The 17,658-nt window shown below is 39.7% G+C and overlaps 1 protein-coding gene across 2 annotated transcripts in view; it reads right to left on the reverse strand.

The window, feature by feature from the left end:
• NDUFAF7 (NADH:ubiquinone oxidoreductase complex assembly factor 7) overlaps nt 1–17,658 on the reverse strand; it is a 21,152-nt gene continuing 3,494 nt past the window's right edge. The window contains exons 3-10 of one of the 2 annotated variants that reach the window (XM_043984643.1): nt 15,854–15,934; nt 14,526–14,636; nt 11,485–11,698; nt 10,468–10,526; nt 9,478–9,588; nt 4,759–4,902; nt 2,156–2,329; nt 1–1,349 (exon numbers count right to left, since the gene is read on the reverse strand). In XM_043984643.1, the coding sequence (XP_043840578.1) occupies nt 1,146–1,349; nt 2,156–2,329; nt 4,759–4,902; nt 9,478–9,588; nt 10,468–10,526; nt 11,485–11,698; nt 14,526–14,636; nt 15,854–15,934 (1,098 nt within the window). In that variant the 3' untranslated portion in view covers nt 1–1,145. The remainder of the gene's footprint in view (nt 1,350–2,155; nt 2,330–4,758; nt 4,903–9,477; nt 9,589–10,467; nt 10,527–11,484; nt 11,699–14,525; nt 14,637–15,853; nt 15,935–17,658) is intronic. The other variant, XM_043984644.1, reaches the window with a different exon arrangement.

Genomic DNA, 17,658 nt, shown 5'->3' on the forward strand with positions numbered 1-17,658 from the left:
CTTCCATCATGAGTCCCCTAGAACTCTCCTGTTCCATTGCATTGGTGAGAAGAATCTAGTTCATCACAGCTGATCAACACACACTGTTGATGGTCCAATATCCTTTTAATGTGGTTTGGGAGGTACTCAGGAGTGTTGTGTGTTTGATACTTTTGGCCAGGAGCACAGAGGTTAGTTAAGTGACTTCATCGGGGTCACACAACCAGCATTACTCAGAAGGAAGATTTGAACTGAGGTCTACTGGTTTTGAGGGCAACTCCCTATCCTGACTTAAATTACAGAACTGAACAGTACTCAGATTTCCTTTCCCCATTATGTTCTCAGGGGCTAACTTTACAAAATTCTCCCTCTAATCAAATATTTTTTTCTTTAAGTGTGGAATATAAACACACATACTATCCATCCCACTTCTAAGATGGGAATGTCCTTAGTCAAGGAGGCATCTCATAACGATGGACTTGTAATTTTCTTTTAGAACAAGATATGGGTTATTTCCTCCTACTTTCAACTCATAAAACAAGTTTTTACCTACTGAGCTAAGTGCTAACGTGATATGAGATTCATAGTCTGGGGCTTTGTTTTATTTTTCTGCATCATATTTTCAAGTAAGTACAATGAACATTTTTTGTGCTTGCTTCTTGCTGAAGTTCATGTACAATATTAAACATAAAACTTGGATGCTAGAAAGGAGAGGAGTGTGATTCACCTTGGAAAATTTCTACTTAAGTAGTAGTATGCATCTTACTTGCTACTTAGAAGACTCACATTCCAAGAGTAATAAGTGAAGAAAAAAAATTAAGGTCATCAACTATTTTTATTAATAAAAGGAAATTCCCATTCTCATAGCAAATTCACTGTTACACCTAAGACAACAGATGAGTGCATATACATTCATATCCAAAATCCACACAAAATTTCAATATTTCATGACCTTTTCAGAAGCAAATACATCTTAATAATTTTAATTATTATTATTATTACAGTAAGGCAGTGATTTTGAGATAATTTACGTATAGTACAAAGTTGAAAACTAAATTTTAGTTTTTCTTTTTGTGGGAAGAACTCAATATGGGAAAGGAGCTATTTGAGAGGCAAGGGTGGGGAGGAAGGAGGTGAGCACACAGAGAAAAGTCCCAGCTGAGGTTTCACTTCCAAACTAGTTCTTCAAAGCCAGCTACAGGTGAGGGTAATGATTTTGATTTGCACGTGTTTTCACTTGAAAGTCTGTGATGAGGTAGTAAGGCAAAAAAATGAAATCGTTCTCCCATCTTCTTGGGATTCATTAGCATATCATAACCATGAATTAGCTGTTGCCGTGTAGCTGTGTCACTTGAATTGTCCAAAAGAACCTGAAAACAAGGTTTTTCTTAGCAATAAATACTTTTTGAAGTTCCCCCAAAATTGGTTTACCAATTGTCTGATACAGTTAACTGTATTATTTTCAGATCAAAGAGAGGAAGGCACTCACTTAAGTGCCATGGTTTTTTTTTTGGCACCAACAACTGATTCAAGTTCCCTAAAAATTTTCTTTAATAGTTCAAATTCTAGTTTTTGTCTCTATTCCCTTCTCTAGGAACACAAAATAAGGACCTGAGAAAATGAATCAGGAGTAAATGTAATAGTCCCTGTATTCCAGGTATTCTCTACGGGTTTTACATGTTCTTATTTGGAATAACATTTTAAATAGCCCATTACCAACATAATACTGTTATGAGTTTCGGCTATATTGTGGATTCCATTAAATTTCATGTTTTAAGATAAACATATACATACGCATTATTGTACTCCAAATTCATCAGCCTAGTTTATCTCTAAGATGAGTAATTTTAAAAAATAACTATATTTACGTGCAATTACCGTTCTATACTTCTGACCTATAACATTAAGCCATTTTCAAAACCATTAATGCTACAAACTACTTAACTGAATGTTAAGAGCAGCAGATAACCTTGGAAATCATCTAGTTTAATCCCTCCCTTTACAGATGAGAAAACCGAGGCCAAGAAAGATGGAGTGACTTGCCCAAGGCCAGACAACTGGTTCACAGCAGAACTGGAGCTTGGAGTCAAGTCTTGACATTTAAAAAATTTCTTTAATATTAAGGAAGAGGATTTACAAAAGATGCAGTGGTATAAAAGAGACAATAAACTATTACCTTCAGTCGAACATCAATGCCCATATTTTTTAAAAAACTCTGTTGCTGTATGGGTCCCAAGGAGGCCACTTTCCCTTGAGTCATTCTACGCAAATAGCTGAAGTCTACATCAGCAGTTAGGTCTGCTGTTCCTGGGGCAGTTAAGACATCATGAAGCTTGTGACCACAAAAGCCCTTGAATATAAATAAGAAAAGTGTTAGTTTTACTCTTTGTGACTACGAAACTATAAGAAAAAAACGGCCATAATTTCTAAGTCCATTATAGGCAATGTGCCCATACTGTAGCTAAAATTAAGAGGAAAATATAATACTGGGATAATTAAGAATATAGCAACTGAGATTTGACAACTCAGTAATTATTAGTCATACTGGCCTTTGGATTTGAATGTGGAAAATTCATGAACGAGTTGGAGGTGAGACAGGTGATGTCATTGATTAGGTTAATTCTAAAATGAATCTTCCACTTTGATGCTTCTTATGGCACAGAAGTGACTCTGGGTTCTCGAACCCTGCCAGTGGGGCACAAGCTCTGGCAGGCCCAATGATGTATGCCAGATCTATCAGTGGGTAGCCAGGATTCAGAGAAGCTTATCAGCAGACTGGCATGAGGTGAAGATTTAGCCACAGAAACTCTTGAGACAACCTATTTTTTTCATTCAAACCACATTAAGCACCTACTTTGTCATGATACAAGGAGCTGGAATGACAGACAAAAATGAACCATTTCAGTCCAGAGGAGGGATGGGAAGTCAAACTGCAAGGGGCTGAGGAGTAGTGCTGTAGGATGATGTAGGTGATGCCTGCCCTGGGGTCTTAGGCTACATGGCATTTCTATGCCTGTACCAAAGTGGCTGCCATCAAGTACAGTCCGGTCAGTGCCCTCCACCACTGATCCCTGGTGTCGGAATAAGTGTTCTTCAGTGGCTTTACTTGCCTCCAAAATGGCATCTGTGGAGGACACCTTTTCCCAACCAAGAGGAGATGCCTCCAGATGCAGAATGAGGCACACGTTTTCAAACACTGCCAAAGTAGGAATTTGTTGTGCTAACTGTGCATATTCACCACAAGAATTTTGTTTTCTTTCTTTTCCAGTGGGGGAAGGGTGAGGGAGGGAAGGAGACAGGGATACAGTAGCCCCCTCCTCTTCCCTCAAAAAAATGAATAACAAAAGAGCACAGCAGAGAATAGAAGGAAGGCCGGAAAGAATCACACAGCTTTTGAAAGTTACACGTTAAATTCATTATATAGTTTAAAAGAAAAAAAGCCATATAATAGAGTCTCAGTTTTATGTAAAACCCTCTTTTTCTGTTTTTTGTATAGATGGAAATGTTCATTTGATTTGGTGTTTAAGTGCAGAAATAAATGAAATTCCAAGAAAAGTAGGAGGTAAGGATGGTATTAGGAAGGCTGAAAGAAGAGGCTCAGAACAGCTATGGAAAGAAGGGAAATAATCAAGGAACAAAATATTTCTGAACATCTGTGAAGGTCCTGTTGAAATGAGGTGACATGACTTTGTGGGGAGCGCAGCTGGCATGGTGGTGTGATTTCTAATGCAGGAGTTCTGGACCTTTCTTGTATCACAGATACCTCTGGCAGTCTGGTGGTGAAGCCTATGGACCCCTTCTCAGAATCATTTTTTAGAAAGAATTTTAAAATACATAGAATTACCAGGGAGCCACTTCTACTCAAATACAGGCACCAGGACCTTTTTTTAAGGTTCACAAACCTCAAGTTAAGAAACCCTGCTCTAATGGCATTCAGCAGCTCAGGAGGAAAAGCAGAAAAGCAGATGGCTGGGATGATACAGGACTGAAAGCCGTGAGGGCATAAATGGGGTGGTGAAGTCGGGGAGGAGACCAATGCATTGTTGAACTCCTTAACTATCTGGTGAAAACTTGAGAAGATTGAGGACAGTCAGACAGCCCCCTGGAGGCATTATGGAAGGTTCCGGGGGATATACACCTAAGTGACACAGGCCATGCCCTTAAGGACCTTACATTGTCCTAGGCAGATAGAATACATATTGAGGAGCTCATGGGGAAAAGAGAACTTTGGCCTGGGAAACCACAGATTGTGAGTAAAGCCAAAGGACATAAACTCGCATCCTCTTGAGCAGCAGTGCTAATGTTGATTTCACTAGTGTTCCCTGATCAAAAGTTAGCCAATATGTACAGCAGCAGGGCAGGTGGTAAGATGCCCATGCCTGCCAGGTCCCGTTTGCCTTTGTAAATGGCTGTATCAATCAACCAAACGGCCAGTAAATACGTATTAAGTGTCTACTATGTTATGTGCTCGGGCCTATAATAGGTAGGTGCTAGAGACACAAAACCAAAAAAGTCACTGCCCTCAGAGAGCTTACGTTCTATTGAGGAAACAACAGGTACACATGTGAGCACCTACAAGATAAATACAGAGCCAGGGTGACAGGAATGGGATAATACAATCTGGGACAGGACAGGACCACTCCACTGCTGATAGCTTTCACTTTGTATGAATGGAAAAGACCCACGTGAACAAAGTTACAGAACTCTGAAGTACTTAAGATAGAACATGTTCACTTTTATGATAAATATTAGTAGACAGTATTAACATGTCAAACATACTCTGAAAGTGTCCATCTTTGTCCCATCATGGCCATAATCAGCAATCAGAGCAGCGCCCCCGTTCTCTTCAATACGTTCAGAAAGTAACTGAATGATAACACCAGCATCAGGACACACCTCCACATGATCCCTTGTTTCCTTGGGCTAGCACAGATAAGAATGCAGAAACCATTGGTCAAAAGGGGTCATACACAGAACTTTATTGGTACGGATATTTTATCTGTAGTTTAAAAAAAATTATCTTTCAGATGTCTTTTTTCATGTTCCTTACTCTTAAGGAACTCCACATTACTCTGTGTGTGTGTGTGTGTGTGTGTGTGTGTGTGTGTGTGTGTGCATATTTATTATCCATTACTCACATATTAGTAGAAAGCTTTGGTTTCCTCTAATAAAAGATTCTACTGAGTTTCTGCATTGCCATTACTAAAAGAATACGTTGATTTTACTCAGATAAACATGATTTAAACACACTTAAGACTACTATAATTGTTACTGGTATAAATCTGCAAGTGATATAATTTATACCTAAAGTTATTACCTTCCAATTTAATGGCAGTGTGTGAGGCCCTCAATTCCTCAAGATAGTTAATTCATAATTAAATTACTAATAAACTCCAAGTATATTCTGAATTTCCCACAGTGCCCAGCACAGTGGTGAATACACAGTATCTGCTAATTCAAAAAATGAATTTATTTTATTTGTTAAGCTGAATTAATATACCCTAGTTGCTGAGATTGATTAGTGTTATAAAGAAGCAATTTCATAAATAATACAGGCATGCTAGTATGTCTAAAAATGTATCTGTCCTATTATTTATTGTAAACTTCTACAGGCAACAGTCCTGATGGTTATGGCCTAGCCTCACATAACTGCCATTTCTTCCAACTCCAAGGACACTTGGGTCAATTCATAGTCTCAAATCTTCAATAAGTACAGTACCAAGTGTACATGGGGCATCTGACTTCTGCTAATACTTCTGTTCATCACAGAATTGAACACTATTGAATGGTGTGTCTAAACCAGCTTCATTCTGGACAATTCATGGCTATATCACATCCAGGACAGAGATGATGCAGCCATGCCTATCTACTTCTCTTCTCACAAAGGACACCTGAACGGTCAATCCCTGCTACAGCATGCCCAGAAAAAGGGGTGGGTCTTTGCTTGAAGACCTCCAGTAACAGGGTACCTAACCAGCTCTCAAGGCAGCTGATTGTATATTTGTACAGTTCTAACTGTGGGAACACATGAATTTATATAAAATGTTGCCCACCTTTTTTTTCAAGTTCACCCTGTGGCTCCTAGTGGGCCTTCTATGAATTAAAAAGAATGAGTAACCCCTCTTCTACAACAGAGCACTTCAGAAGGTACAAGGGTGTAGCCTTAGAGGAAGAAAGACAGGTTTTGGACATAGAATCAAACAAGTATTAAATCATTACTATGTGCTAGGCACTGTGCTAGATGCTGGGGATAGAGGTACAGAGAATTTAAGTCTCAAGGAGAAGACAAGCAGCTACATGCATAAATGCAAAATTTATCATAAATAGAAATAGAGGAATACGTACAAGGGAGTTTGGGAGAGTGGAACTAGCAGGATGGGGAATCAGGAAAGGCTCCATAAGGAAGAGGAGGAGTAACAAGGGAGAGCATTCCTGGCACGTGCAAAAGTTAGTGCCAAGACATGGAGATGGGAGTTTCATGTGTGAGGAAACAGGAAGCCAGTTTGTCTGGATCACAGAATATAGGAAGAGGAGTAATGTCTAACGAGGCTGGAAGGAGAGCTTGGAGTCAGGATGTGCAGGCTTCTAAAGCAAAACTGAATTTACATTTTGTCCTTCAGGAAGCCACTGAAGCAGAAAGCACAAGAGTTCACATGGTCAGTTCTGCTCCTGGGGGCAATGACTTTGGCAGCCCTGTTAGGATGGACTGAGAGGTGAGAGACTGGAGGCAGGGAGACTAATCAGGAGGCTGCTTGCACTAACCTAGGTGAGGCGATGCAAGGCCTACTTGAGTGAACAGAAGTAGGGAGACAGGAGACATGGCACAGGAGGAGGAGATAGCAGCATCTATGAGATAGCATACATAAAGCACTTTGTCAACATTAAAGCCCTATTGAAGTAGTTGGCCATTACACTGTGTTATTCATTCTTTTACACTGTATGTTTTTTTCCTATAACCTTCCAGGAAATCCTCCATCATTATTTTACTCATTTTGAGGAATGTCCAAAGCCCCAAATTAGGAAGAAACACACTCATGGATGCAAAGATTATTCAAACTGGAATGGGCCATAGAGATCATCCAATAAATTTATTTTAACTAGGAAAGTTAATCAGAGAAATGAAATGACTAATTGGAATGATAAATTAATTTGTACCTGCTAATCTTATCAGTTGACTGTGATGGACAAATTTAAGAGATTATGGGCTAAGTGTAATGGGAAACTGCTCATTATTTTTATAATTGCTTTTAATAATAAACTAACATCATATTTTATTAATGTGAACAAGAAAATAAGGTACTATATTAAAAATACTTTTGGTTTTTTAATCTGTTAGGCATGATTGCCATCTAGTGGCCAAACTGAACAAATGGGCTTGAACCGAGTTAAGGTGATCATGAATGTTCACTTTGATGAAAAGAAAAGTAATTTTCTGATGAAAACTAGGAATTGAAAAAATGCACTATACAATTGTAATACTCTTTGAAAATATTACAGAAAGAAAAAGCTGCTATTGCTACATTGGGTGGTTCAATCCTAAGTCACCATTACTAAAACAACATCCCAAAGAACCAGCAATAACATGTGTATGCATACATATACACAGATATCTCTGTATCTCTCTATCTACACCGCCCTCCCCCAACCTATCTCCCCCAACTAGCTATCTGAAAAGAAAATATGTACTCTATAACTGGATCCTGGATGAACAAATTATAGCACACTGATGTACCATAAACAATGACAAACATGAGGAATTCACAAGGATGTGGGAAGACTTGAATCAAAGCAGAATGAAAAAAGCAGAGGCAAAAGAACAATATACATAATAAATGCAACAACAAAGGGAAACAAAGCTGGTCAAACACAGCCATCCCAATGTCAGTGCCATGCTGCCAAAGTAAACGTCATGCACAGAAAAGAGCCTTGGACCCAGAATCGGAAGACCTAGCCTTCAATCCCAGCTTTGCCATCGACTATTGTGCAAACCTGGACAAGGCTGCTCTCTGGGCCTCAGTTTCCTCATATGTAAAGTGAGAAGATTGGACTAGACGGTCACTCAGATCCCTTCCAGCCCATAATCCAATTCTATGACCATTTCTATTAATAATGAAGCATTTAATTTTGGAGGGGGGAGGGGGAGATGAGGGATATTCTTTTAAAGAGCTTTGCCTTGGTGTTTATTGGGATGTATCTGTTGTGTTAAAATATATCAACAACTTTACAAATGAAAATAAAGAAATAACGTAATTTCTAAAAAACAATACCATCTATACTATGCCTTTCTCTTTTTGCCTCCTCTATGAGGATACTGAAACATCTGACATGTCTATTAAGATCATTTCCCTTTTTTTCTTCTGAACTTCCCTATTCCTGTCAAAGGCCCCATCATCCTTCTAGTGGCCAAGTTTCACAACCCTGGGGTCATCCTTGTTGCCTCATTCTCTGTCATCCCACATGTCCAGTCAATTGCCCCTCTTACCAATTCTATCTCCTCAACACATCCACATCTGCCCCCCTTATTTCCACTCACATGGCCACCACCCTGGTTCAGAATGTCATCACCTCATGCCGGGTCTACTGCAGCAGCCTAAGTGGTCTCCCTGCCTCATCTCCCCCTCCTCCCATGTGTCCTCTACACAGCTGCCAAAGAGAAGCACCACAAGCACAGGTCTGACTGCACGTTCCAAACTCCATCCAGGATCAAGTTCAAACTCTTCTGTTTGGCAAGTGAAGCCCTTCCAAGTTGGCTCCAGTCTACCTGGTCTCCACATTCCACCTCCAGCCTTTACACAAGCTGTCCCTGGGAATGGAATGCATTGCCTCTTCACCTCTACCCCCTTAGATCCCTACCTTCCAAGCTCAGCTCCAGGGCTGCCTCCTCCATGAGGCTTTGCTTCATCCCTTCACTCCTCCCTGCTAGTGACTCCCCTCGCCCCCCCCCCATCACCTTGATTTATTTTAATAAGTGCTGTATATACTTACTGTGTGTATACTATGTATACTATGTATATTATGTATACTATGTATACTGTGTGTATAGTATGTAATACTATATGTGTATTGGTTCTAAGTTCCTTGAGGAATGATTTCATTTATGACTTTGTTTCCCCAGTCCAGCACAGTGCTTGGCACAGAGTAGGTGCTTAAAAATGCTTGCTGACTGACTCTGTTTTTGTTAGATACACCTAAGTAACCAGGAGATAATGGAAGCTACAAACCTCAAAGTTAAAAAACAAACTTTTGGGGGCAGCTAGGTGGTGCAGTGGATAGAGCACTGGCCCTGGAGTCAGGAGTACCTGAGTTCAAATCGGGCCTCAGACACTTGACACTTACTAGCTGTGTGACCCTGGGCAAGTCACTTAACCCCAACTGCCTCACTTAAAAAAAAAAAACCCAAACTTTTTTTCTGAAAGAAACATACTATAGCAAAGTCAATATGACTTTGAAGTCTCTGTTTAATTTTTAAAAAGGGGGAGAAAACAACCTTTCCCTTACCTGAATAAAGGTTTCTGCTGGGGTGGCAGAAGGAGCCAAAACAAACCTCAGTTTGTCAGAATCCTGTGGGTCTACATCAACCAACACTTCACGCCATCCTTGCGGGGTTTTCTGGATAACAAAGAGACATTGGGGTTTGGGTTTGTTTTCTAAATGGCTTCTGCCCTACGAATCCTTTCTGCATGTTATTTTCCTGGTGAAATATAAGTCTGTTGCCTCATCATCCATTACACCTGAGAGGCAAAGGCAGCCACAGAGCAGACGTGACTCCCGGATTTCAGAAGGAGGAGCTACATAGAAACTGAAGGTTAAAAGTAACGGGCGGGTGGAGAACGGGGCAGCTAGGTGGCACAGTGGATAAAGCACTGGCCCTGCATTCAGGAGGACCTGAGTTCAAATCCAGCCTCAGACACTAGACACTTACTAGCTGTGTGACCCTGGGCAAGTCACTTAAGCCCCTGAAAAAAGAATCAGGGGAGACATGGCATTTACATATCATTTAAGTGCTATGTATGATGCTCCATCTAACAGAATAACGGGAATTGCTCTTGACATTAAAAGTACTAATGCTCAGATAATGCTACCAAATCTCAATTACCCCCATCAAAGAATGAGGAGAAACTCCAAAAGATTCTAAATCTCTGAAAATAAATCTTAATGTTCTAAAAGAATGTGGAAACTATCTTCCTATATGCTACACAGGAACACAAAATATGTTTTCCCACCTATGAATAATTAAATCCTCATTAAATACCATTTGACTTTATCTCCCACTAAAATTGTTCATAGCATCTTTCCTAATGTTTTCTTATTGTTCATTTTACTCCTAAGAAGAAAAATTCTGTCCCAGAAACAGGATTAAGTATAACTTCTGGGGAATAATATTCAAGTAGTGACCAGTTAACGTAATAACATAAAGTTATTCTCTGATGCCATGTTAAATTCTCCCCTTGTTAAACAAATGCAGATACAAAGTCTTCCCATCAGTACCTGAAACTTATGCACTGGAAGAGCATCAAAAAATTCATGTGCTAAATAATAGCTGTGACCTGTTTAAAAAGAGAAAAGGGAAAGCAATAAACGTTTCAATGCACTTTTTGAAAAGCCCCCAGAGGATGCTTGTGGGCGACAGCTGCCACTCCTCTTGCTATGTGTCTCTATCATTATACCACCCTGTACTGATATCATGCCTATCTCGAAAAAGATCAAAGTTTGTCACCCACTTCAAAACAACACACAAAAATGATGTCTACAACACAAGGAGGTAGATGGGTGTTGCTACCTTTATCAAATAATTGGGGCAACAAGAGGACAACTGGCAACAGACATTCAAGTCACTTATGAGCTAAGATAAGAACTAGGGCCTCTCAACTGCTGGTGTTCTAGTGGTGGGCAGACAACTTCCTTGACAAGGCAAGTCTTCCATTCACTACCAAAACTTACCATTGAGACACTGAACTTAGGGGCTAACAGAAATTCTAGGCTAGTTAAAATAGACATTTTCAAAAGGAGAAAAATTAGAGCTCACCTATTAGAACTTTGCTTCCTTTAGTTACTACTGCCTTTGGCTGCATCTTCACTATTAGCCATCAATCAATAAACATTTAGTAAGCATCTGCTACTATGTGCCGGCACCGTGTTAGACAGTGGGGCTACAAAAGGAGGCAAAAGACAGTCCCTGTCCTCAAGGAGCTTACAATCAAATCAGGGAGCTTACACCATCCTAACTACACTACAGCAGGCAAAAGGGAATGACTGGTAGACAAGAACTACGTGGAACAGTGACTTTGAAAATAGTTTTACATATTAAGTTTGTAAAGCAGCATGGCCTTAACTATAACTAGTTAATTTTCTTTTTAAGATGCTCTTCTGAGAAAAGAACAGTTCATAGGTAGGGCCTTTGTGGCAGAACCCCAGAGTCTTCTAAGGTAAAAAGTCACTGTCACTTTTGGTTCTTGTGAGATACCCTGATCAAAATGCGGACGCCCATCAATCCAGACTCATTACCTTGTGGCACATCTTGCAGATTCCGGTACCAGGAAATGGGGATTCCAGATTTAGTGATACCTTTCATGTACACTGGTGATTCAGCATCATGCTCTAGGGCAATCTTCTTATCAGTCAGTGTCAGGGCTTGGATTTCACTTAGTTTTTGGCTTACTTCCACTAAATGTACAGAAATGTCACAGTCTTTCAGCACAGAACCAAGCTGATTGAAGACCTATATAGGAAGAAATATGTTAGCAAAATTCAGTGAACTTTGCTACTAAGTGGATTTTCAAGTTTCAATTTTACTGAACTCAGTAAGTTGTTTCAGTCAAAGGAAAGAGCATTTACATTTGGTTTTTGAGAAAGTATGCTTCAAGAAGCTTGTTATTTTATAATTATACCACTAGAAACATTATTTACTAGAAATATTAACTATATAACTTCCCAAAAGGGTATGAGCCATATCTTTTTTTTTCCAAGAGAAAAGTTCTTTCATTTATTTTGTTTGGTTTAAATCCCTTATCACAGACAAAACAATTATAATACTGAGAAACAGAACATCATAGTTTATATTTGGTGGGCTATTTTTTTTTAACTGAATAGCGAGAACTAACAGAAACAAACAAGTAAAGCTCATGGGTTCCAAAATAGCACAAACACAAAAAAGGTGACAAAATTTTTTTGAAATCACAAAATATCACATGGATTGGAAATCGATGACATTATGACTAAATGATCATGCCATTTGAGGAATAGGTGTGGGAGGTCAGGGGCATTGCTAGTCTGCAGGTGCCCAGCCCTCCCAAGTACAGGAGGAAGGAACGAGTCTGGTACTGCTCTCCTCAGCCCCCAATCCCTGTCTGGAGACTGAGGCCCCAGCTGTCTTCCATCTGTAGTCAGAGAGAAGGGGGAAGCCTCAGGACTCCAGTCCCCAACATCTGGATCCTCAGATACCTTTATCAGCCAAGTGAGTCAAGAGTCCCCAGGCCCAGGAGCCTGAGGCCAGAGGAGAGGTCAAGTCACCTGAGTTCCTAGATGCAAAAGGGTCTTCAAAAAGGCCTCACAAAAGTTTACCATCTTCCTCAGTTCCCTTTCTCTCTCCTCGATCTGTTCCTAAAGGCAGAAAGGGGGTCTGTGGGACAAACATTCCTTTTTTCCTGCTGTGTTCCAGGCATAGCCCTAAGGAATACACTGAAGGTTGGGATGTAAAAGATGTTCCTCTCCATCAGATACTTTGTTACAGTAAATGAGCACTGCATTTGGAGCAGAGGCTATGGGTTTAAATCCCACCTAAGCTAACTTTGTGACCCTCAGCATGTCTAAACCTTTGGGGCCTTCATTTCCTCATTTGGAAGATGACAGAGTTAGTCTAGATCAGGGCCTCTTAAACTTTTTCCACTTGAGACCCCTTTTCACCCAAGAAATTTTTACATGACCTTGGGCATATAGGTATATAAACTAGGTATACATAATCTTTTACTGTTGCCAAATTTTTCATGACCCCCACACTGATATGGGGTCGTGCCTCACAGTTTAAGTAGCTAGGGTCTACATGATCTCAAAAGTCCCTTCCAAAATCAAATCTTTGATGCTATGACCTCCACGGATGCTTGAAAGTTTCAGCCATTTAAAATTCATTTGGGTTATTAAGGTAGCCCTGATGGAGTGAACAGGGGAGTGGCAGAAAGCTGCAAAATTTTCTCTTCCGCAGCCTTTTCAAAGCTCTGTGATATTACTGGGTGGACACTTCCTCCATCAACCCAAGCAAGCTGAGTTACTGTGGCACGAGCAGAGTTATCTACCAGTGACCAACTCTATGGTGATGAGAACGTCTAAAGTGTCCTCGATGGTCTGTGGATCACAGAGAGAAGTCTGTGCCAAGGCCCACATCTGAAGTCTCTCCAGTTCAGTAGGACTGAGCAAAGCTTGTACTGCAAAAACCCAGCCTCCATGATACAATGAGGCATCAGAGGAGGACTTTAGAGGAGCCATTCACATCTTAGTGCAACTTGTTTGATCAAATTGCTTTCCTAAGACTTGAATGAAATGATCTGAAGGAATAGGTGTTTCAGATAGGGAGAGAGAGAAAAGAACAGCAGGGAACAGGAAGAAATGAGAGGTAGTTTTGGCTTGGAGTAGGATGCTTTAGGACAGGCCTGAGGAGGGTGCTACAGTGGGAGTCCTGGACAAAACAGAGCACTGGGCTTATGAGGGCCAAAGGCAAGGAAGAGGAGATTCCTCCCAAAGGACTAATGATGAAGCATACTGTCCACCTCCAAAGAAAGAACTGATATTGATTGAACACAGACTGAAGCAGCCTATTTCTCACTCTTTCATTTTTCCTTTTCTTCAGGTTTTCTTATACAAAATGACTACTATGGTACTGTTCTACATAACTGCACATGTATAACCCACATCTGATTGCTCACTGCCTTGTGGAGGGGGGAGAGGGGGAGGGATAAAATTTGGAACTCAGAACTATAAATAAAAGTGTTTATTTATTTATTTATTTTTTTAAAAAAGGAGATGCCTCCTTCCCAATTTTGCCAAGAATTGGCTGTGCCTCTTCCCATCTTCCCAGAGGCCAACAAGGTCTGTCTTTTAACTGGCCAGGTCTCTAATTGCACTCTGCCCTTCCCTTTACCTAGAGTTTGGCAGGGAAAGCGGGACAGATGACGATGCTTCCAAAACTCAGATGAGACCTTGAAAGGGGAAGCACAGGACTAGTTTTGCAGAGAAATGAAAATAAGAGCACATGATACTATGTACGCACAGTTCTGCATGCATACAGCTTAGCAGGAAATAAGTCAGCACATGATAAACACTTTTAATACATTTTTGCAAACACACAAGTAAAGTATAACAGTGATAAATGTCTAACTCATTTTGGTCTCTTGCTACTATTATAAATAGTAAGTTTTCAGATATTAAATAATAGCTGGGAAGAAGGAGACAATGCTTTGAGGGATAAGACCTATGGAAATTGCATTTACCAATTCAAATGGAGATATAACAAGATTTAACAACTCCAGACTTTAAAACATCCTAAAGTTACCTACCCTCAAAATATCACCAGTAAGAGTGCCCCTACCTGGGCCTAGTTCCACCAACTGGAAAGTTGAGCTTTTTCCAGTGGCCATCCACTCACTAATGTACCATATTCCTAGTAACTGTGGGAAAAAAAAATACATTAAAATAAACATAAGAATCTATACAATATGCCTTACATTTATATAACACATTACATGGTTGACAAATATATTTTGATACAAAATGTCATCACAAAACCACAATTTCTCCTGGTAAATAATTTTTAAACAAGCTCATGTGTGTGTGTACATACAATATAAATAGTATTATAAACATACACACACAAGCTTTAAAGCTTGTTTTGAAAATCTCAATTTGTTCCAACATGACTGATATATTAGGGAACAATCTTGCCCTAACATGAATTTCACATCTGCTTATGCTCAATTTCTTCTGGGAGAAAGAGTGTGAATGCAGAAAAGTGAATCACTTCATAGTAACTCACAAGCTGTAAACCTTCTGATGCTCTCTTATACCTACTCCAGGCCTTTGCCCAGGTCATGGCCATATTTATCATGTATCTTCTGGTACAGAAGGCACCATGGGCAGAGAAGGCCTGGTTCGCAGCAACACACCTTCCTTTAATGGTCTTTGGCCAAGAGCTGTGACATGCCTAACTTTCTACAAACTTTGCCAGCCTGGGCCCTCTGTAAACTGGACAGGTCAAGCAATTGCCCAAGACCTGGGACAGTCTGAGGTTGCTGTCACTTCTACTAAGTATTGTAGTATTTATTATTTCTCAACTATTTATTTCGTATTAATTATGCTACCATTTTTATTAGGACCCTGTCTTCTTTTTTTTTTTAATGTTGTGTCCTATGCCCCATTTCTCCCACAAACTCTCATGGTTTTTATTGCTCAATTTTGCATAGAACTGTGCTTTTTGGGGAACTATATGTGATAGCAGAACTGACTGTAGGCATACACTTAGCTAAACAAAAGTAAACAAATGTTTACTTCAGATTGGAATGTGGTATAAGGTAGATTCATCTTTGCTAACAATGGAACCTTGTTTACTTAAGAACCAAAGAAGACCCTGTTTGAACACAATTTTTATTATAAACTGGCTCTACAATATACACCAAAGGATAGTATATCTAAAGAAGCTATGTGTGTGCTTGTAGAAACACATATTCATCTAAACAGACATTCACATTACTATATACTGTATAGCCTTACCATTATAATACCATTTTTAATCTGGCCTTAGGGAGTCAGTTTCATTTGTTTACATTCACATTTCACATGGCAAACTTGGATATTGGATTCACTTTTACAGTTAGTATAAAGTGTTTACCTCTCCAAAGATCTGACTTATTTCAGGTGAAGTAATAAAGTCTCCTCTTTCTCCTATCATATCTTGGTGTACATAATAGCCCTGAGGAAGAAGAAAAGATGTGTTTAGAAAAATGTAATATTTACACTGCTTTTCTTCGATTTGGAAAAGTATCCTTTCTAAACTATTCCTCTAAAATACATACATATGTGTGTATGTATACGTGTGTAGAGACAGAGAAACAACTGATCATGAAGATATCCATCCATTAAATAATCAAGTAAAAAAACCACATAAAGGTCTTCCTGTTTAAAAAAATCACAGTGATTCTTTCTAGCAGTGATAGGATATTATCCTTAATAAAACTACTACTTTGTCAATAGGGACAATCTTCCATTTTCTCTGTTATATTCATTATATGAGACCTTTTTTTTGGGGGGGGGGGTGAGGCAATTGGGGTTAAGTGACTCGCCCAGGGTCACAGAGCTAGTAAGTGTCAAGTGTCTGAGGCCACATTTGAACTCAGGTCCTCCTGAATCTGTGCCACTTAGCTGCCCTTTGTTTTTTCTTTTGAGACCTTTTTTGAATAGTCAGAAAATGTGCTTCTTCTATTCCTTGCTCTGCTGCTGGCCTAAAGTCAAGAACACACTGTATTTTCCTGGACTTCAGTTCCTTAGTCTACAAAAATAGAGTGAAATGTTTTTCTCTGCTTCATATAAAAGTGAAAAGTCTAAGTACACTAAACATCTTCACCAATGAATTATAAATCTTTAAAAGAAAATTTTTATAAACATTGTAATACTACCTAATATTCCATAACAAATCAGGCCCCGTTTCAATAAGGTACCAAGTACTTCTGATTCTTTGTTCATGTTTCATTCATTCATCAAATACTGAATGAGTCCCTACTACGTGCAAGGCAGATCTGCCTTTTCTTTTTCATTCCCAACGTTACTACTCTTACCACCCCATCCTTTGGTCTGGCTTCTTAATTGATCTCTCTGCCCAGTTTCTCCCCACCCACCCCATCCTGTACTACCACAGCCAGATTTGGCTTCCTAAAACATTGTTTTTATTTTGTCGCCCTCCTTAAAACTTTAAATAACTCTTAATTTCTGTTCCTAACTCCTTAATTTTGTATTCAAAACTCTCCACTTTCAATTTCCAATCTACCCTTCTGATTTCTCCCCCTTTGGATATTCTTCAGTGAGAGGCCTTCATTGAATCCAGGTCAATCTGCTCAGTGTCTCCTAAACAGACTTTGGTCATCTCGGTCTCCTACACCTGTGTTCCCATTGTTTCACTCTGCTTGGGAAGCCCCCCTTTCTCCTCACTAGTATTTAATATGTTTTATGCATAGACCTGTTCACCACTCCTCTGCTCAAAAGTCTTCAGTGGCTTCTATTGAGACTGTCGCCCCTTGAATAAAGCTTCTGAAACCCTCCAAAATCTGGAGCCACCCTCCCTTGCCAGGCTTGTCTCATCTTACTCCCTGCAATGTATTCTACACTCCACAAAACTGCACTGCCTTGTCCCCTCAGACCATGTGCTCTCTCATCTCTGCCTCTGTTCACACTGCCCTATGCCTAGAATCTCCTCAATCCCTTCTCTGCCTGTTCAATTCCTATCCATCTTTTAATATCCAATTAAAAGGCCAGTTCTTCAAAAAGAATTCCCTGATCCACTCCAGCCCATAAAAGTCTTCTCCTATGGCCCTCAAAGAGTATTTTATTTTGCAATTTGCTACTGTGCTCATTATAACATAATTTTAATTACAGTGTGAATAATTCTCTACTCCACTGTAAAGCTACATGAAATAGCTGGTA

Source organism: Dromiciops gliroides, chromosome 2, assembly GCF_019393635.1.
Source record: "Dromiciops gliroides isolate mDroGli1 chromosome 2, mDroGli1.pri, whole genome shotgun sequence".
NCBI classification, from domain to species: domain Eukaryota; kingdom Metazoa; phylum Chordata; class Mammalia; order Microbiotheria; family Microbiotheriidae; genus Dromiciops; species Dromiciops gliroides.